Source organism: Engraulis encrasicolus, chromosome 18 (assembly GCF_034702125.1).
Source record: "Engraulis encrasicolus isolate BLACKSEA-1 chromosome 18, IST_EnEncr_1.0, whole genome shotgun sequence".
In the NCBI taxonomy this organism is placed as follows: Eukaryota; Metazoa; Chordata; class Actinopteri; order Clupeiformes; family Engraulidae; genus Engraulis; species Engraulis encrasicolus.
The window spans coordinates 25,132,585-25,154,210 of NC_085874.1; the positions used below are offsets into that span (position 1 = coordinate 25,132,585).

General features: G+C 41.9%; 2 protein-coding genes across 3 annotated transcripts; both read right to left on the reverse strand.

The window, feature by feature from the left end:
- Positions 1 to 520: 520 nt before the first annotated feature.
- On the reverse strand, positions 521 to 8,983 carry LOC134469195 (alpha-1-antitrypsin homolog). Of its 2 annotated transcripts, XM_063223316.1 has the most exons (6): positions 8,887 to 8,983; positions 7,657 to 7,965; positions 6,102 to 6,444; positions 4,730 to 5,000; positions 3,010 to 3,157; positions 521 to 1,127 (listed from the first exon to the last, which is right to left on the reverse strand). In XM_063223316.1, exons 2-6 carry the CDS (start codon positions 7,951 to 7,953, stop codon positions 939 to 941), a joined length of 1,248 nt encoding a protein of 415 aa, XP_063079386.1. In that variant the 5' UTR covers positions 7,954 to 7,965; positions 8,887 to 8,983; the 3' UTR covers positions 521 to 938. The 2 variants fall into 2 exon arrangements, with proteins under 2 accessions (XP_063079386.1, XP_063079387.1); XM_063223317.1 differs by lacking the exons at positions 7,657 to 7,965; positions 8,887 to 8,983 and adding an exon at positions 7,500 to 7,580.
- A 6,195-nt stretch (positions 8,984 to 15,178) lies between these two features.
- LOC134469194 (alpha-1-antitrypsin homolog) lies at positions 15,179 to 21,202 on the reverse strand. The gene is made up of 5 exons (XM_063223315.1): positions 21,138 to 21,202; positions 18,276 to 18,965; positions 17,140 to 17,410; positions 16,560 to 16,704; positions 15,179 to 15,904 (listed from the first exon to the last, which is right to left on the reverse strand). The coding sequence occupies exons 2-5, from the start codon at positions 18,955 to 18,957 to the stop codon at positions 15,704 to 15,706; spliced, it is 1,299 nt and encodes a 432-aa protein (XP_063079385.1). The 5' UTR covers positions 18,958 to 18,965; positions 21,138 to 21,202; the 3' UTR covers positions 15,179 to 15,703.
- Between the last annotated feature and the right edge of the window lie 424 nt (positions 21,203 to 21,626).

Consider the following 21,626-nt stretch of genomic DNA (forward strand, 5'->3'; position numbering starts at 1 on the left):
GAATTCTATTCACATATTTGTAATTGTTCTCCTCAAAGGGTTAAATTTATACATCTATCTGGCACCCTTCGAAATATTGTATAATGAAAGGAGGTGAATCACCGTGGGAGCTAAAATCATTTCCGAATGTCAGCCATGAGCATATAACCGTTGTCGCCAAACCAGTGCCTTACGCTGCCTTATCAAGAACTGTCATTTATACATAAAATTACATCATATACACAAAAAAGGTATGAATTGGCTGCAACAACTCCTTTACACTAATTCCATCAAACTGGTCATTGGTCAATTAATTGCCTTTCACTGCCGCTACAGAAATAGGTCTTGGTCCATAGCCAATTTACCAGTTTGCCATAGTGACACAACAAATTTTGAACTGGGTAGATTTTTATGTGCATGTGTTTTTATGTAGTTATTCTTTTCTTTGTTAGCTTGTGATCATGTGTACATTAGGCTTTAAAACTGTTGTTTGGGGTTAAAACTGATGATTTTGATTATATACACCTCTACACACAAATGGTATTGTAAACATCTTGGCATTCTTTATTTTATTCGCAAAAACACTGGTCAAGAAAGATTACATCAACCAAGAGGGAGAAACACTGCATCAGTAGCTTATGAACAAGAACATGAAAACTGAAGGAAACCACAGAAGTAGATCTATATACACACAGACCTACTCTCTCACACACAAACACATACACAAAACAAATATACACTCACAACACACACACACACACAGACATACACACACGGACACACATCCACTCGTTTGACACTTTTTGTGACTTCTGCACGACACGGCTAGTTGTCAGCAGAGTTGGACAGGGGGAGAAATAGGGTCCGGGGCACTTCTGAAAATAGGGGCCAATGAGGGCGCGGGGCCCACCGGGAAATGCCCGCTAAGCCAGATGGTCAGTCCAGCCCTGGTTGTCAGTCTAGGCGGTTGGGTTGGTAATTTTGCCCATGAAGAGGATGCTCTTTGTGCTGTCCTCCACGATGAAGAGCAGGAAGGGGCGGTCCATCCTGATGCTGCTCGGCAGAGACATGGGCATCAGCTCAATGGTGGTGGCTGCAGCCGCCTCAGTGCCTTTCTCGTCAACACTCAACACTGCCTTGTGAGACACCTGATGGGAGAGACAAGCATAACTCGTTAACCCCTTTGTGCAGAGCCTATGTTATAACCGCCCTTACTGACAGCAACATTGTACCCACCAAAGTCTTAATCTGTTACTTAACACTCTCTGTAATGTCATATCTATGTTGTTATGATGTAGTTCAGTAGTTTTTATCAATGAGTGAATGGGCAGCTGCACAAAGAAGCTGCATAATGGCTTAATAAGGAAGCCGTGGCCTAACGATTGGAAAAGAATAGAAATTAGAAAAGAATAAGAATCTTTTATTTGTCATTTTAGCACGTACAACAAAATTGAGCATTCATGGTTGATTGAAGCAATAAATATTTTTTTTTAAATGATGCAAAAAGATTGAAAAAGAGTACCTTATAGATATAAAAACTATGCTTTGGTATCAGGATTTAGTGCTGTAATGGCCGCTGGGTAGGTTAGTGAGGTCAGGTGGTCTAAGGATCAGAAGGTTGCAGCCAAGATCTTTAATATGTAGGTAGACCAAGATAAGTCATGTAACGAAGTGGGATCAACTCTGCTCTCCTAAACGGCTATGACTTCCCCATTGAACTCTGATGATCCTCCTAGTCTCCTCCTGGAATACACTCCTTATGACTTGGCTCTCAACCATCTCAATTATCTCTGGTTGCAGTTTCAAATAACCACCGTTACCTGTCCCTACACCTCCATCCATGGCTGAAGAGCACTTGAGCAATCTGACAACATTTCAAGTGTTTGGTATCAAACAGTGGTCTAATTCAAATGTACAGATTTACATAAAAGGTGTCCAGTTACGAGATGAGAATTATGTGCACATACTCAAAAACAATCAGGAATTAGCAACCTAGTTTGAGATGTGTACATTGAATTACATGATTAGCATGAAGATTTCAAGATTTCATTAGACTTTTTTATTCTCCGACATCCAGAGGTCTACCGTGTTTGGTAATTGATCATTGGACAAGGCTTTTGGTAATGACACATACTGCCACATACACTCTTTTGGCTCTTACTTTCTGCTAGATGCTACAAAGTAAAATGTGGTGTCAGTATTTCATAGCACGCTTATACAAATCCAGACAGATTATTCAAAACATTGTGGAGAGTCAAATTAATCAATCAAAAGTCAGTGTAAAACTTTGCAGGTGACCAGTGTAATTTCAAATCTACAGCTCTTCAGAGTTTTAACACTGGTATCTTGTGTAGCAACATGATCTCCAAAAATTCCGTGCTCCTGGACACGGATGTTAAGGACACAAAATCTGTGTCCAGGAGCACGGATTTTGCCAAAATTCTGTGCTCCTGGACACAGAATTATTTTCCGTGATGGACACACAGAAGTGCTCTCTCTATACTCCCACAGCTCTGTTTCCACAGTCTTGTGTTTTCTCAGGATTTTTCTAATTTCAAATATTTTTTTCTCAAAAAAACATTTCTTACTGACAGGTTAGGGTTAGGGATTGTTTTGGTCTGGGCACAGCTATTTTTTTTTTTCATTCATTATATGAATTTGATAGCCTAGCAACCAACTGGAAAAGGTATTTCTCAAAAATATGTCTTTAATGACAGGTTAAGGTTAGGGAATGTTTTGGTCAGGGCACAACTTAAATAACTATAGCATTATTTTGTTTAGGATTAGCATTTGGTATGTATTTTCTAATGACAGAGTTAACACAGTGTTGTGGTAATAGCCTTTAGAAAGCACTTCCGGGTGCCCATCACGGAAAACTATTCCGTGTCCAGGAGCACAGAACTTTGGCAAAATCCGTGCTCCTGGACACGGATTTCGTGTCCTTAACATCCGTGTCCAGGAGCACAGAATTTTTGGAGATCAGGCTGTGTGTACAGTAGGTGATCTTTCACCTCTTACTCACACTCTTACCTTTGATACTTTCATCTTGGCCTTCTCTGAAATGCCAGAAAAGTCTGCAGTATCTGAGAACGCTCTGGTCATTCCCATCTCAGTCAAGACGTCTTTGAGTGGATAGTTGGCCGAGATGGAGAACTTTGGCAGGAACACATCGACAGAGCTACGGCACAAAGAAAGACAGACAACAATGATTAGACTTTACATTTTCCTGACGGACATTTCTTTCAAGCTTTTATCTCATAATCACAATTATTGTCTAAAAGGAAAACAAAGACACCGGCAACTGTCAAGAAAGACATGGTGGTGCAAAAGCAAATGGACACATGTACAAAGAGTCCAAAGAGGCTGCATTAAAGGTAAATCATTTCTATCTGCTATATGAAAGCACTTTTCTTTGCTTACTAGGCAATAAAAAAGGTGTACATAGTGCATCAATAAAATAAAAAAAATAAAGCACGCAAAAGAAATTAGGGCACCTTGCCCCCACCCAAACATGCACACATGCACACACACACACACACACACACACACACACACACACACACACACACACACACACACACACACACACACACACACACACACACACACACACACACACACACACACACACACACACACACACACACACACACACACACACACACACACACACAAACAAATGAGTTCAGATGCAAAACCCCCTAAGTGCCTTTTCAGAAAATAATCTTAATACATTTTTATTCAATACAAAGCTATCCAAATTACATTTTTTTTTTTTATTTATTTATGTAATATAACCATTTATATGTATTATCAAGTACATGAATGTAAATCAAACCAACAATGGGGTTCTCTAAAAATATAGAAGTGGTCTTCAGAAATGGAGTTAGGGGGTTTTGCATTTGAACTCTTCAAATATTCTCCATAATATAATTCACGCCCTCACTCCTTCTTTGCCCCCGCTCAAACATTCACACACAAACACAACCACACAAACACAAACAGGAATGTGCGCGCACGCACACACACACACACACACACATGCACATACACCCACACACACACACAAATATTCTCTATAATATAATTCACGCCCTCACTCCTTCCCTAGCTATCGTACCTAGGGCCGCTGACAGTATCACTGGGCCCAGGGCAAAGTCACCTGAAAGGGCCCCCTATCCCAATACATACAATGTAATGGGGACCCAATTCTGGGCCCCTTATCTCCTTGGGCCTGGGACAACATTCCCCTTTCCCCCCCGCCCCCTGACAGCGGGCCTGACCGAACCTTCTAAAGAGGCTGTTGTGCCTGTGTACCAAGTGTACACAAACACACTCTCTATATAATATAATTCACGCCCTTGCCCCCATCTAACCATGCACACAAAAACACAAACACACACACACACACACACACACACACACACACACACACACACACACACACACACACACACACACACACACACACACACACACACACACACACACACACTCTCTCTCTCTCTCTCTCTCTCTCTCTCTCTCTCTCTCTCTCTCTCTCTCTCTCTCTCTCCAATATAATTCACGCCCTCCCTCCTTCCCTGGCTACCGTACCTTCTGAAGAGGCTGTTGTGCCAGTGCACCATGCCAGTGGACCACTCCCGCCCTCCCTCCTTCCCTGGCTACCGTACCTTCTGAAGAGGCTGTTGTGCCAGTGCACCATGCCAGTGGACCACTCCCGCCCTTCCTCCTTCCCCGGCCACCGTACCTTCTGAAGAGGCTGTTGTGCCAGTGTAGCAGGTGGTGCCTGCAGATGGCGCCCTCCACCTCCTTCATCTTGCCCTCGTCGGGCAGCACGATCATCATGGAGGCGTTGCCCCGGTAGGGCAGCATGAGCACGGTGGTGAAGTTGTCCGGGTCCTCGTACAGGTCGTAGCGGCCCGTCCTCTGCATCATGTCCACCGGCACCTTGGTGCTCTCGTCCACCTGGAAGTCGGCCTTGTGCGTCAGCTTGGCGTCAAAGTGCTTCTCCCATTTACCTGAGCGGTGCAGGAGCGGTTCAGAGAGTTTTAGGTGGTCAGCAGGCGTACATATCGTATAATCTTATATATATCATGTAATAATCAATATTTATATGAAGAATACATATCGTATAATAATGAAATACGATATATCCGCCAAATCTACACAGCACAGGAGGCTTTAGATAGAGGTGAGGCTTAAAACAAAAATGAAATTCAATATGTCCATCATTGGCCTGATGGGTCAGCATTACAGGTTATGTGATGCTTGGCTATCTGGCAGTATGATTAGAGGAGTACTGTATGCAAAGCTATGGTTACTGTTTCCATATCAGCTTCATCAAATCAGCTACATCAAATACTAGGGCTGCTTGATTATGGAATAATCATGATTATTTCGGTCATTATTGATATCTCGATTGCATATTTCTTTTAAAGACAAATAATTGTGCGAAACAATTCACTTTGTTCAGATCCCTTCAGCAGTGGGAGTGGAGGGGCATAGAGAAACACACAGGGGTGTTCTGCATGAGTTTTAGGTAGCAAGTTTGCTCTGTGCTCGCAATGGCGAGGGGGATGTATTGCAATTAGCATAACCTACCTTTTGGCAGTGAAGACAAATGGCAAAAATATTGTTTCAAATTGATATTACGAAATTTGATATTGTTTGACAGCAATATTGATATCATGATATAAATTTAATATATTGCACAGCCCTATGTAGGCCTATATTATATACAGTATACCTACAAAATGACCATATTATGACCTACCTACACATTTCTTGTATGGCAGACACTATAAAAGTTGCCCATTGCTCATTTTTTTTCTCATATATGAGTAAGGCACACATATACCGTACATATATAGGCCCTACTATACACATATTGCAACAGACTGTAAAAAAATGTAGCTCATATGGAATGTGTATGTACTACAAAAGTGGACCATTTCTTACGCAAGATTTTATCAAATGGGTACGGGCATGTTTTTTTTGTTGTTGTTTTTTCCCGCATTGAGATGTTGTTCTCATAACATTCATAGTCACAAGGTACAATTTGAGTGCATGTTGCATTGCGTAAAACAGTGAACTAAAACAGATGACACGCCCAAGCCTACCTCTGAAATGGACATAGCTGACCAGCATCATGAGAGTGTCAGGGTCCAGGCCGGAGAGCATGTCTATGATCTTATTGTTGGTCTTCTTGGCGATGAACTTGTTGATCTCCTGCACGGCCACCTCGGGCTTGGCGAAGTCCACGGTGAAGGCCTCGCTCTCAAAGTAGTGCTTGGCGTCCTCCAGGAACTTGTCTAGGATCTGGAATCCCTCGCGGATGGCCACAGCTCCCCCAAGGTCCATCTGCAGCTCTCCTTTGCCGTGGCCCAGCATGTGAAGCATGTGCTCGTAGCCCTCGTTGATCTCCGCTGGCGTCAGGCTGGTGTAGCCCAGTGTGGAGTAGACCTGCGGGGACAGCCGTGGTGGCCTAATGGTTTATAAGGTGGTCTGGTAACACTTTATTTTAGGGATACATCTATTAGCACTAATACATACAATGTTAATGCGTGCATAAGTAACTTGTAAGGCATGTACTAAGCAAACGCTAAGGTCTACTAGGTCCTTACTAAGGTTAAATTGGTAATAAATCTCTTATTGTGTATGAACAAGACATTTGCGAATACATGCCTAACAAATGTTTGATTTTGCTTTGTACATGCCTTACAAGTTACTTATACAGGAACATTGTATGTATTAGTCCTAATAGATGTATCCCTAAAATAAAGTGTTACTGTACCGGTTGTCTTAAGATCAGAAGGCTGCTGGTTCAAATCCCATCCTTACCTACACCTACCGGTACACCTCCATCTATGGCTGAAGTGCCCTTGAGCAAGGCACCTAACCCCACATTTCTCCAGAGACTATAACTAAAGGTCTGTTAAATAACTGTAAGTCACTTTGGATAAAAGCATCAGCTAAGTGTCATGTAACGACAGGGTCTTGCAGGGACAGGATGCCTACTATAGACTGTCTTGAGGGATGGACTATTTAATACAAGCTGTGCAAAGTTCCACCTCCTACCCAAATAAATAAATACACAGATAAATACATATGAAGAGATTCGTTGCAAAATGGTGTATCCACCATTTTTGAGTTTTGTATTTTATTATTGGAAATGACGGTTTAGAAGTCTTATCTATATGTGAATTCTTGCCATTCAAATATTTTGAAAACGTACTTTTTAAACCTATATAAAATGCATTTTGCAATGCAATGTAACGGACTGCCCAATACAAAAATGTAAATTTGTCAAAAATGTCAAAAATATCAAAAATTAATTCTTGCCATTAAATATTTTGAAAACATACTTTTTAAACCTATATAAAATGCATTTTGCAATGCAATGTAATGGACTGCCCAGTACAAAAATGTCAATTTCCCAAAATGTTCCAACATACTGTAGTTACACACCATTTTGCAATGAAACTCTTCATGACTAAAATGGGAATATTTGAGGTGACCTGCGACATGGTCTCATCCTTGGCTCCCAGGGCCTTCAGCCTGTCTTGAGGGATGGACCATTTCATACAAGTTGTGCAAAGTTTCACCTCCTACCCAAAGAAATAAATACACATATAAATACATCGGCCTATAAAATGGGAAAATTTGGGTTATAACCTGCGACATGGTCTCATCCTTGGCTCCCAGGGCCAGCATGGACAGGGCCATGGATATGCCGACAGGAGAGAAGAAGACGTTCTTGCCCTGAGCGTCGGGCATGGCACTCAGCTTCTTGTAGAGGGCGAAGGCAAAGTCTGCGTTGGGAGCCATCAGCTTGTGGCACTTGGGCTCCTCACCGTCATGCTGGGGATGCGCCTGGTCCTTGCCATGGTGGAGATGGTGGTGGTGGTGGTCGGCACAGACCATGGCAAGGAGCAGGCCAATGGCCACACAGAAACGGATAGCGCCCCACATCTTGTGTCCTACCTAGCCAGCAGAGGCAAAAGGAAGGAAGAAGAATATTGGCGCTAAGTGGTTCACTCGCTGTCATGTTGCACAACGTGTGAATGAAACTGGCAAACATATCCGGAATAGTAATAATGTCTGATTAAAACACACGTGACAAACGTGCACACTCACACACACACACACACACACACACACACACACACACACACACACACACACACACACACACACACACACACACACACACACACACACACACACACACACACACACACACTCACACACACAGAAAGCTGCATTATTTCAGTCAGTACTAGTCTATCTTTTTGAAAAGACTGATGGATGTTTACTCATATTGCACACCAAGCTGAACTAGTCAACAGTTCGTAGCCCCTTAATGCACGCCGTACCTCCTGTGGCACGCTGTAATAGACATTGAAAGTTAACTACTATAACACTGCACTACTATGACAACGCACAGGGCCTTTAGTAATACATTACGACTTGGTCATTGCCATTCTGGTAACAGCTAATTTATAATGCCGTGTCTTAAAGGGTTAAATAACTCAACAAATCTGCTGAATAAGAAAAAGGCAGAATGACGTAAAAAGCCCAATACAGGGGTCAGAATTAACTTTGATCACTCACATTTCTTGACAAACTTGCTGTTCGACACTTTTCAAGTGTTCTAAGTAGAAATGACATTTCACCTACCGCAATTGCATTTCATCAGCTTGCAATTTATTACCATTTTCATAATGGTTGACTAAACAATAACAAAGCAACAACAAAATTGTATCCCAGTAAGTACTGTATAAATGTAATTTCAAATTCTTTGTATGACCAGTGCATGTGAAGAAATTGACAATAAAACCTACTTGACTTGACTTGATACAGAGCACAACCAACACAATAATGTATATTTTTTATTTTACTTACCACTGTGTTTTCCCTGTGTAAGCGACTACTGTCACAGTGGTGAGACAATTTATAGAATGCTCTCTCCAATCAGCTGGGTAAAGCGAGTAAACATTAACACATCAAGCCAGCCTACCCTTTGGTCACACTTGAACACACAGCAGCCGTCCCACACTACTCAGTGTTGTGATGCAACTCGAGACTTGAGTCAGCAGCAGAAAGTGAGGTAATCTATATGTCAGCTGTTCAGGAATTTAGATGACCACTGAAACAGTACACAAAAAAAACAGTACAGAACTGTAGGAGTAAGATTGGACCCATTTAAAATCTCCTGGGATCAAACAGTCAAGGTGAAGGTATGAGGGAATATTGGATACTCATGAACGGCGTGACGTTTTCCATGTGCGTTACGCCCATTTATGGGGGAAAACAACTCATACAAGTCAATTGGTAATGTTGGGGTTCAATAAACGAAAGATACGGACCTGTAGACAAGCGTTGTTCACGCGCAACATGCCGAAAACGTGTTGTGTTGCCGGCTGTTCAAATAATATAGCCAAACAGCCGTGGCTGAAGCATGGAATCTGTTCATTTAGGTTAGCCGATGTAGCATGTAAGTCAATGAGACATTCGGTTTGTTTTCACCCATAAAGGGGCGTAACGCAAATTTAAGAGCAAAGTACCCGGATGGCCGTTCATGAGTATAGTGGTGCTGAGCGTGGCAAGGCCACCTTAGATCTCTAGCCTCTCCAGAGAAGACGCGTTACCTGTGTTTCTCCTTGGGTTTGCTACCACTAGCAATGCGTAAAATGGTGAGCCCCGTTTTATTCATGTGCTCAGACAGAGCTTGAATGTTTGGTTGCGCTGCTTGTCCCCCCTCTACTGCTTGTATTGACTATTGACTGCCATCCTATCGCCAAGGCTTGGCATTATATTGAACATGCCCTTGGTTAAACATTGCTCTGACAATGAATTAGAGGTGTGCCTCCCCTGCTCATTCAGGCACACCATACGAGAGCATTTCTCGTGTCCAGAGGCTTCTAGGCCTCATTGGTATCTGTCGTGTGTCAGGCTGCAAATTGCGCTGGCTCGGGCACTTCTTGCTGCCGTTTGGACGTTGCTGATCCACCTTAGAGCGCATGATTCTAGGCTCTGCCAGGCAGGGCCTGCACTTCGGTCAGGCTTTGCTTGCACGTTCTGCGTTGCATGTTGTAGGAGTTTTTGAATACCCATAGTGAGATGTTGAGTGATTCGACCGAAAGAGAACTATAGGTTACCAAGGGTAACACCGGTTCTCTGTGGGAGATGAACGAGACATCTTACCAGATTGCCCCGCTTACAGCCCCATGTGGCTGGTTATATCCTGAGGGAGTGGGATCCCCAGCCGTGAAGCTTATTGGCCTGATGGCAAATGGTCATGCAAAAGGGTGTTACCCATAGTGAGATGTCTCGTTCATCTCCCTCAGAGAACCGGGGTTACCCTCGATAACCTATAGTTTGCACCCCTCTAGACCCAAAAGGTAAAACAGTAGACTGCAAATGAAGGATATTCTGCCTCTCCTTGTTGTCTGTGAAATACAATATAATAATATATAACATGTATTCACATAGCACAAAGCATAATTAACTCTAGCCTCTCCAGAGAACACGTGCTACCCGCGTTTCTCCTGGGGTTGGCCACGCTTGGCCGTGCGTAAAACGACACGCCCCTCCCTTTGGTAAGCCCCATTTTATTCATATCCTCAGACTGAGCTTGAATGTTTGATTGCGCTGCTTAGCACCCCGCAGGCGCGCTCTTGGGCAGGGAGGTTCAGGAGCTGGCGTGGCCAGTACCATAACTGTGAAGTTGACTCAAAGCGCTTTCAAAATACACATAACCATTCCCACATCAGCTCTGGAGGGGTTCACATGAGAAAGTACACACACACACCCTAAAAAAAGAGTACTCTGTCAGCGATCGTAACATAGCCTAATTTCATAACATCAAGACATAGCCTACTACGAGGCCCTAGTAGCGCTGGACCATTGATGTTCTAATATACAATCAATGAGTTCTACTTATCTGAAAGGCGTTATCCAATCTTAAGGCTGATATCACTATCAGGGATAGGTCTATTGCCGGTATTGGATTCTGATTTCTGAAATGCACCCTTCAAAATGGTACCATATGCAACATATTAAGGGGGAAGTTCACAATTTAACACATGTCATTTAGCTCCTTTTCTGAGTTACGTATTCACAATGTATTAGAGTGGTCCAATTTTTCAGTTTTTAGTTAAAACCATGTAATATCATAGGCCTACTAGTATTGTATATCTCTTAGAGTACTTCTACTTCTGCTATAAGGCATATTGTGCATTGGGTATGTGGGTGTGTGTGTTTGTGTCTACTCTACTTAACCTTGTGCTGGGAAAAAAAAGCAAAACAAGCAAACAAACAAAATTACCCCCCTTTGCATTTTCACAAATTGTTCTGTGTATTTCCTGTGTCCTTTTTTTGCCAAACGTGATGTAATGTAATGAACATAGCACAGATAAGGCTCACTTGTCATTACCTCAGTGTCACCCAGGCATGGAAAACATCAACCTCCATTCCCCAGTCTCACTAGTCAAACATTTCCAGCGCAGCTCAAATGGCGCAAATGGGGCACTAGGCCTATGTTTAAGTGCGTAGGTTGCTCATGCTTTTACATTTTGATTTTACATAGGCCTACTTACATATTTAACATACTTTTTTACATAGTTTACATACAAAATTACATAGTTCACATATTTTGGCGAGCCTATGCTATGCTAGTCTGCCACTTTCAGTAAGGGCACAACGTTATCAGAACTCCAGTCCTTGACATGAGCTTATGGACTCGCATTTTACTGATGCCCTGCCTCCGTGGAGAAAACAATAAAGTTTCCCTGCTTTCAGGGACATTTCCCCATTCAACATCCTAATTGCAAATGAGAAAATTACCTTTGAATTGTGCTTATGCAAGATAATGAATTGAATTGATGTCATCACAAGGTCACAAGCACAAGGGAGGACAGGAGTTTGGGGCGCTGAAGATCAATATTGGAGCAAGTTTGTCTCCCTCCGTGTCTGGAGAGTGCTGTCAGATACACACACAACTTTCTTTCTCCCCCCCTGTCTTTGCTCATTAAGTTCTACTTGCGGGTTCCAAGACAGGGGTGAGTTTCTCAAAAGGGAAGTTGTTAGCCTGTTAGCAACTTCGGTAGTTGCCAATGGGAAAATGCATTGAAAGCAACGAAGTAGCTAATGTAGTAAGCAACTTTGGTTTTGAGAAATTCACCCCAGAGTTGTTAAGGGACAATCATATTGTTGAAGGGAAAATCATTCTCGACTCACATCGGGTAGCTGTAGTACTGCAAAACATTGGTGATGTTCGAAAAGCACATCTGCGTATGCGTGACTCATATCGGGTAGCAACTCCAATCAGGTTGCTACAGCCACCATGAGACGCATTCCCTGCCCAGTAGATGCTAGATCAGATCAACCGGATGGACAAAATGCACCTCCCAATTATTGAATTCAAATTGGTTACTCCACATTACCTTGTGATCCCTCGATGTTTGAAGCTAGCCATGTCAGCTAACGTTAGCATTGTAGCAAACAAAGACAGCCACAAGGGCACAATAAATCACTTTGTGGGTGTATATTGCACATAAAGGTCTGTGAACATAACAATAGATATTAAAACCCATTAGCACACTGTGTTATAAATTTGCTGTTACCAGAATGGCAATGACGAAGTTGTAGTGCATTACAAAAGGCCCCCCACTTAAGTAGTGTAGAACTGTACTTAACTTTTCAATGACTATTACAGCATTCCACTGGTGGAACAGTGTTCATTATGGAGCTACGCCATGTAGACATTGCAGTGTTAGCCAGACTGCACCCTTCTAGTGACACAATATCTTCGCCGTTGCTACTAGTCAGATCAAGAGCAACGCAAGTACTTTCTGAGCTCCGGAAAACTCAGGAACTCCACCCACTTTGTCGCGAAGCAATCAATTTTGAGCAGCTCCAACGGCCCTGGGTAGAGGCGTGTTCAAAGCAGTGTTGTGGTTTTAGCCTTGCTAGGATGTGAAACGCCCAGTGATTGGATACTCTTTGGTGAACTCCGCAGAGTATCCAATCACCAGACGTTTCACGTTCTAGCAAGGCTAGAACACTTGACATTTAGATGGCCCCAATATTTGGTTTAAACTTGGGCACAGCCTTTTCTGGCCTCGACCAGTTTCAACGAAGGGAGGTGGGTAAACCATGTCGTTTGAGAAACGTTAATTGTTATGCCCTAGGTCAGACTAAAAGAGATTAAAGTCGATAATAATCTTGCTAGTGCAGTGTGGTATTTTGAATGAGGTATAAGAACCAAGACACGTTTGTTGTATGCTAGCTTGAAGGGATCACAGTGCCTTTAGTGCAGCTGGTCTGCCCCGGCAAAGTGACGCCTCATTCGGCTGAAAATCTGAACCGACTCGCTAGATAGCATCCTCCTGGAACGAATCTCGGAGTGGCTGTAACAATGCAACAATATGCAGCCAAGTCGGACGTTAACGCTTCCTGTCTGTCCGACTGATACCTCTACCTTTTTCATTGGGTGGATTCCAATATGCGGACACCCCTCCCTTGCCTCCATGTGGCCTCGCAATGTGGACAACAGAATTGTATTTCAATATTTTTCAAAAGCTCAATTGCAATGTCATTTGTCATCCAATGACCATCATTTGCAAAACGGGGTGGTGAATGAAGAATAGCCCCCAAAAAGTTGTGGCTAGGCTGACTGCAGGGAAACTTTATTGTTGGGGGTGGGGCGTCAGCGAAACGTGAGGCCAAAAGCGCAGACAGAGGACGAGAGTCCGCATTTTGGAATGCACCCATCCATTCGCGTCCTCAGGCCATGCCTCTGTGGCATTTGGCAGAGGCGGTACAATTATAAACAGGGCCCCAGCAGGGCAAAACACTGATAGGGCCCCCCATATGGCTTGTCAGTCATAATAGGGCCCCCACCACTGATTTCCCCTTAATTGCGCCCCATCCTTTCTATACACTTCTGCTCTACATTTTGGTTAATGTCAGTTATTGACAATAACATGCAACTTTCAATGCTGTAAAATCCCTTCGCACAGCACTATGGCTCTCTGTGATGTCATAGCAATGTTGTTATGATGTAGTTCAGCATTTTCAGCAAGTGAATAGGGTCGCCAGCGACCCCTGCTGCAGTAAGAGGCTACGGGGTAGGCATACAGTAGGAAGAACTACATTGGATTTTGTGACTTGTGTTAGCTGTTCTGTATAACTAAGTGCATTGGAGTACACTATTTTTGCACAATTAACAGCCCTGGTCATTTCCCACCTGGATTATTGCAACTCCCATCGTGGCAGGTATACCTAATAGTACGATAAAGCCACTACAGTTGGTCCAGAATCCGTTGTATTGTATTCGCTGAACTCAAGAAAGTGCCTGTTGTTACTGTTTTTAGTGTTGCACTTGCTGCTGGCGACTGTAGATTAAGTGTAAAAAAAACCCACCTCACCCCTCTTGGCCTGGCTACTTGATGTCCTCACCTGTACTCCTACTACAATAATAATAATGCTGTAATAAACATGCTGTAGTATGCATCAATTTAAGAAAATGTTTAAAAGAACAATTTTTCAGAGCTATGAAAATGAAAATATGTTGTGATCTGTTTTTTATTTGTTTTTTGTTTTGTTTTGTTTTTTGTTTCGCTGTGTTTCTTTTGATTAGTTTATTCTATTGGCAACTATAAATGGACATTAGTAACATATATGGCATAGTCTGAAATTATGGTGTGTAGTGCACATTTTGAGTTATATTTTTGATTGTATGGGGGTAGGAGTTAACAAGCAAGGCTTCATCCCACTCCTTTTCAGATGCACATAATGATGGTATTTGTATTTATTTAATGTTCTGCTTATTGTTCTTGTGTTACATCTAAAATAAATCAAATCAAATCAAAAAATCAAATCAAAAATCAATAATAATAATAATAATAATAATAATAATAATAATAATAATAACAATAATAATGACAATAATAATAATAATAATAATAGTACTACTACTACTTATAATAATAATAATAATAATAATAATAATACTAATAATAATAATAATAATAATACTACTACTACTACTAATAATAATAATAATCAAATAATAATAATAATAATAATACTACTACTAATAATAATAATAATAATCAAATAATAATAATCTTTCACAGCTTGGAAGGAACACAGAGAACGAAGAAGTGAAGAGGCATTGAGAAGACATAACAAGATTTTACAAAATTCTGTTTAATCGGTAAATATTTTTTTAATAGATCACTTTCATAAACTGATTGAAATCAAATATGTGTATCAAATGTTAAATTCATTCTAACCAAACCTGGATTCTGCACAGTAACATGGTCTTGCAAGGACAGTCAACCCCTATCCATTTGACATTGAAACCGATACATTTGCAAACCGTCCTGAATGAGAAAATAATTTTATTGATACAGTATACAGTACTGTACGTACATAGGATATATAAAATGATTATTTATTGTATAACTTAAAAATGATCATCATAAAAAGTAACACTGTGGTAATATCAGTTCATGCGATTGCACATCCACATCCAAGTGCACAGCACTTTGGTTGTTCCTCAGACGTGTCTTTGTCTTCACCAGTGTTGCCAGATTGGGCTGTTTCTCTCCCAATTTGGCTGCTTAGGATGGCCGTGTGCGGGTAAGAATGGCATTTAGCAGAGAATTTTGTGCTTCTAGACGGGTTTTGCCTCATCTGGCAAACCTGGTCTTCACTTTGAGGTGGGGTTAGAGATCTTTCCCATGAAGAGAATGGTTTGGGTGTGGCGGTCTGTGATGAAGAGGAAGAAGGGCCTGTTGAGTTCTATGGTAGTAAACGAAGGCATTGCGACCCGTAGTATGATCTCCACTGTGGTGGCCGCGGCTGCCTCCGATCCCCTCTCGTTGACCTTCAGCACGGCCTGATGCTCCACCTACAGGACAACAAGGGCCAGTGCAGTCAAGTCAAGGCAAGGCAAGGCAAGGTAAAGCACACACACAGACACACAGACACACACACACACACACACACACACACACACACACTGTGCAGTAGAAAAACTAACATATGGATACAAGACAAAATGTCAAGTAAATATTAAATTTAAAAAAGTTAAGTATAAGTACACTGTAAAAAAAGTACAAGTCATAATAACTTAAATCAATTGATTTGTTATACACTGCAATTGCAACAGCATGGTTTAACTTGAAATCACAAGTTGATCAGCTGCCTCAGATTTCAAAGTTACATTATTGTAAGTTGTGTGGAGTCGTGTGTGTTGTTTGAACACAAATTGGCAAGTCAAAGCTTCACACAACTTACAATAAAGATGTCAATTAACTGAGGTAGAACGTAATTCTGAGGCAGCTGGTATTTTTTACAGTGTATGTGCTCATCCAAAAAAAAGGGGGGGGGGGTCGGGTTGAAATAGCTTTAAAGAGATGAAAAAACCTTTGAAGAAATCCTTACTAAATTTGAAAAAAAAATAATGCTCGCAAGGTTGAAGTTGTTTGGGTTTTAAGAATGCTCACAAGGTTGAAGTTGTTGTTCGGGTAACAGAGACAGACAGACAGACAGGTGCAGCCTACCTTTGATACTTTCACTGCCTCTGATGTCATCCCAGAGAAGTCTGCCTCATCTGAGAAAGCATTGTTGACACCCATTGCTTGAAGAGTGTCTTTGAGTGAATAGGTTCCAGAAATATTGTATTTTGGCATGCGAAGTGTCAAAGGCCTGAAAGAACACACACACACACACACACACACACACACACACACACACACACACACACACACACACACACACACACACACACACACACACACACACACACACACACTTCACTTGTGATATACATAATTCCAGATCCAAAACCGAGAAAGTTTCTAAAGAGCTGCGCCTTTGTTCAGCAAATGCCTAAGAACATTTATTACAAAAATATTACATGGCGATTAGACTGTGTCAATCCCACATTCCCTTTTATATTTTTGTAGTTACCAAAATGGCAATGACCAACTTGTAACCTGTCAGGAATACTGTCTACAATGCTGTAGCTTGTGAAGCTACAATCAGGCAATACGCTCAGTCAAAAGCAAAAACAAAAGACAAAAAAAATTCAGGTACGACAATGTACATTAAATTATTGGAACCATTACAGGTCTTACTTACGTGTTTTTCATTGCTCCAACCCAGTGGAGGAGATGGTGCGCGCTCATGCTGTCCTCCACTTCCTTCATCTTTCCTTCGTCAGGTAAGACAACGATCATAGATGCACTGCCCTTATACGGAATCCTCAGCACAGTGGTGAAGTTCTCCGCGTCTTTATAGAGCTGGTACACGCCCTCTGACTGCATCATGTCCACTGTCACCTTCCTGTCTTGGGCCACATGAAAGTCGGCTGCCTTTGTGTGTTTCGCCGTGAATAACTTTTCCCATTCCCCTGTATGGTGCGACAAAGATATGCTTTACTGACCTGAACTGAACTGAACTGTGCTGTACTGTAAAAATATGACGGTTCCTCCAAAAACGCTCAGCTGGTATGAGGGGGAACTCAATGGTTCCCTGAGGAACCTAAAGGTTCTTGGAGCACTGTGGAGCACTTTCGCTTCCGACACAACTCAGACCCCCGCACACAATTTCACCACAGCAGAAAACGGATAGTCAATGGGCGGCTCTGACAAAATAGAACTCGTCTGTAATCGCAAGTCACAGACATCGGCTTAATTGTGCGGGGTTCTATTGAAAACAATGGAATCAAACTTTTGCTGAGCAGTACTCAGTACGCAGTACTACATTTTGTCGGAGACGTGTGCTGAGGCCCTTAGGGGTTCTTCTAAAGGCTCTTTTCCACGGCCGGTTATCTGGTAGGCCGACAGCTCGACACAGTGCGACTCGGTTGCCACTTTTTGCTTTTCGATTGGGCACGACACAGCTCAATCGTAAAGCAAAAAGGGGCGGCTGAGTCACGCTGTGTTGAGCTGTAGACCTACCAGAAAACAAGCAGTGGAAAAGAGCCATAAGGGTTCTACTTCCATTCAAAAAACATTTAGGGTTCCTTCAGTTTGCCACTGTGGAGGAACTCCTAAAGGTTTCTGAGGAACCTTTAAAAAATATATACAATACATAAAGTGTGTGTGTGTGTGTGTGTGTGTGTGTGTGTGTGTGTGTGTGTGTGTGTGTGTGTGTGTGTGTGTGTGTGTGTGTGTGTGTGTGTGTGTGGTACCACTCCAGCCATCATTAAGCAATCATTCATTGCAAATGTTTCAGTAACAACACAACTGATTTGCAGGACCAACATACTGTACCTCTGAAGTAAATGCAATTGATAAGCATCATTAATGTGTCTGGATCTACTTCCTTCACCATGTCAGTGATGGTGTTGTTGGTCTGTTGAGCAATGTGCTTGTTGATCTCCTCCCTGGCAGACTCGGGTTTAGTGAAGTCGACGGTGAAAGGTTCACTCTCAAAGTAATGTTTAGCATCCGCTAAAAACTTGTCTACGACCTTAGCCCCGTCGCGAAGGGCAACAGCGTTGCTAACATCAAGAGTCATGTCTTGTTTCTCATGGTCCAGCATGTGTGCGATGTGCTCGTAGGCCACGTTGACTGCCTCAGGGGTCATTTCACCATAGCCAAGAGCCTGGTAGAGCTGTGAGAAGGTGTCGGCCTTCGCTCCCAAAGCCAGCATGGACAGAGCCATGGAAATGCTCAGTGGAGAAAAGAAGACGTTGGCTTGAGGTTCGGTTACAGAAGAGCTCAGTTTCTTGAAGAGAGCAAAAGAGAACTCAGCATTGGAATCTCTGAGAATGTTGCTCTCTGGCCCCTCGTGCGGTGGGTGAGGCTCGTCCGGTCCGTGATGGTAGTGGTGGTGGTGGTCGGCTGTGTGGGGCCCATGGTCGTGGCCCTCGTGTTCATCACCCTGTGGAGCAGCCCAGGCCACAGACAGCAGCAGGGTCGCAATCACACCACTGTGAACGATGGCTCTCATGTTCTGATCTGTAAAGTACACACGCAGAGCAATACATTTAAAAGCAGAAGTGAAAACTTTCTTAGGGGTGTGGGACAAGGCACTTACACACACGTGAGTGAACTGTTGGTCAACCAGTTCATGGGTGTGTCCCCTCGCTTTTATGCAGACGAGCAACTGTGGGTATTGCAAGGTCCGTCTGCAGTCAAACTGATCCCACGATGGTTTGACACCATGTAACATGTCACCTCGTCGTCGCAACTTGACAGAAGTTTGGTAAGTTGAACAAAAAATCTAACCATCATGCAACATTTTCATCCAGAATGCATTGGTGTCTGCATGCGCATGCAGACATTGCAGAATCTCGAATAAGCCTAATTACTACCTGCAAATGCCAAATATACGATCACTGTGGTCACATGGTTAATTTGCACCAGTATTTAAACCAGCATTCTCACACTGTGTTTGTATGTCATGCTACACGGATCCATTGACTTTCACTAGCTTAGCAACATATTCCCTCTTTTAACTTGTCTTAAAGCAAGACAACGCTCAATATGAAAAATAAGACACTTTACCACCTTTATAAACCCTGGCCAACGATTTTAACTGTATTAAGCCCCACAATAGTGGCATACCCCTTTAAAGTAAGATACTTCAGGCTTGTACTTTTCCGGGATACATGTGGTGTCGGGTGAAAGCCCCTTTAGGAGACCTTTTGTAGACTAAATCGACTTCCCTACCACAGTGAATGGCGGTAGCGAGCATTTTATGCAAGCCACCACCAAACACCACAGAAAGAGAAGAAGAAGGTTGGGACAAGCCCCCCATTGGAGACCAAACTCAAGCATACTCCTTAGCTTTGAGTGGGTGGAGTAAGACTTCTCTTACCCTAATAGACGCTCTTTGGTGCTGGCTTTTGCCATTCCTACCTGCCAGCGGCAATGCTGTCAGCAATGCTTGCATGGAGTGGCTGCATTATTTATTGCAGTTTTGTTTGTACTTTCTTATGTCTTCATAGTGGTAGACACTTCAATTTTTTTTAGATAAGTATTAAATTAATAGCTTCAAACACTTAGTTGACACAGCCTTGTAAGGTTAGTTGAAAAGATCCACTAACTTGAATCGCTTAGTGTATGTAACCTTGTAAGGTTAGTTGAATAATCTAACTTCAAACACTTAGTTGGCACAACCTTGTAAGGTTAGTTGAATAGATAATAACTTAAATGGCTTAGTTGGTGTAACCTTGTAAGTTTGGTTGGATAACCTAACTTCGAACACTTATAGTGTTATAGTATAGTATAGTATATAGTCTTAGTTAGTTGACTCTACTTAAGAGTAGCAGTACTCCAAAACCTAAAGCTACAAGTTGAAACGTATAACTAATAAATGGTTTGCAGTAGGTTGGCTTGACAATTTCAGTTGAAGGCAACTTTTATTTTTTCACAGTGTAAAATATCCAACCTAATACCAAAACTTTGAACCCGTTTCTACATGTTAATGTTGGCATACTATACTTTGCCTTTGTATGGGCAGTATACAAATGATATACACAAACTATGTTCTGTATAAAATGATTTTAAAATGGTTATTGTTTTGGACAAAAGTAGGCTACTGTATATGACATTAAACCAGTTCCTTTGTAATTTTTTAATTGCAACCAAGTAATATCAAGATGTGTCTATACCCTAGTGAGAATGTTGACCTAAACTATATGCAGGTAAACAGCGGATAAAACAATACACTCTTTCAGAGAGTGTTTTGTATGAACACTGTTTAATCACTGCACGACACCCTTATTCAACCAAGTGCATTTCTAGTAAACAATATTAGACTGCTTAAAAATCACATGACACCAACCAAATAGAAAAATGGTTGAAGGTTTTTTTTTTTTTTTTAGAATAAAAATTTGAAATCACTCGAAGACTGCTGCTCAACAAGGGGACCGTTGTCCATATGTACTGTAAAGGAAAGTCAAACTTCAATCACATTGTCCTTTTCTCTAAGCATTCCTATGTGATTCATATAATGAATAGCCTATTGTTTTTTATTGAGTTACGGTATGCAGGGTTTCATTGAAGTACTCAACACTCGATACCCATAGCGTATTACTACTCCAACCTACAGACATGTAAGACTCTGTAATCACGTTACATATTGTTGATCATTTGGCACGAGTGTTAAATTTGAGTTTGACTCACCTTAGTAGACTCTTTTGCCACTGATAAGAACTTGGACACATCCAGCAATTTATAGGAATTTTTGGATTAGCAATGGGATTTCCTGTAAATATTAACAAATGGCAAAATTACGAGTCACACAAGTGAGGGTTAACTCTTTTGCAGCCAACTCACATGGATGCAACACACACGGCCTTCAACCCCACAGGTTTGGAAGTTTCACAACCTATTGATATTTTTAAGTTCACTGTAGATAACGTTTGGCAACATTTCTAGAGGCCTCAACAAGCACATCGAGACATAACCAAAAAATGTAGCACATAAAATGACTAAACAACCTTTTCAGTTACACAAACAAATGTTCAAATGTGCAGCATATTATCTGTCATTATATAGCATAAAGTTATCTTCTTTTGAGTGAGAGAGTAAACCCATTGGCTATTCAATACATAGTGGTAGACATAACCACTTTATCAATTATTATTAGTTGCGTTGGATAAAAGTGTCAGC

Excerpts from the sequence above, each read along its gene's own strand:
- LOC134469194 (XM_063223315.1), bottom strand. The coding sequence starts at position 18,957 with ATGAGAGCCATCGTTCACAGTGGTGTGATTGCGACCCTGCTGCTGTCT. Across the intron at positions 16,705-17,139 it reads GTTGGAGCAATGAAAAACAC|GCCTTTGACACTTCGCATGC; the intron begins GTAAGTAAGACC and ends GTGTTCTTTCAG. Across the intron at positions 15,905-16,559 it reads AGGCAGTGAAAGTATCAAAG|GTGGAGCATCAGGCCGTGCT; the intron begins GTAGGCTGCACC and ends GTTGTCCTGTAG.
- LOC134469195 (XM_063223316.1), bottom strand. The coding sequence starts at position 7,953 with ATGTGGGGCGCTATCCGTTTCTGTGTGGCCATTGGCCTGCTCCTTGCC. Across the intron at positions 6,445-7,656 it reads AGGATGAGACCATGTCGCAG|GTCTACTCCACACTGGGCTA; the intron begins GTTATAACCCAA and ends CTGTCCCCGCAG. Across the intron at positions 1,128-3,009 it reads CCAAGATGAAAGTATCAAAG|GTGTCTCACAAGGCAGTGTT; the intron begins GTAAGAGTGTGA and ends CTCTCCCATCAG.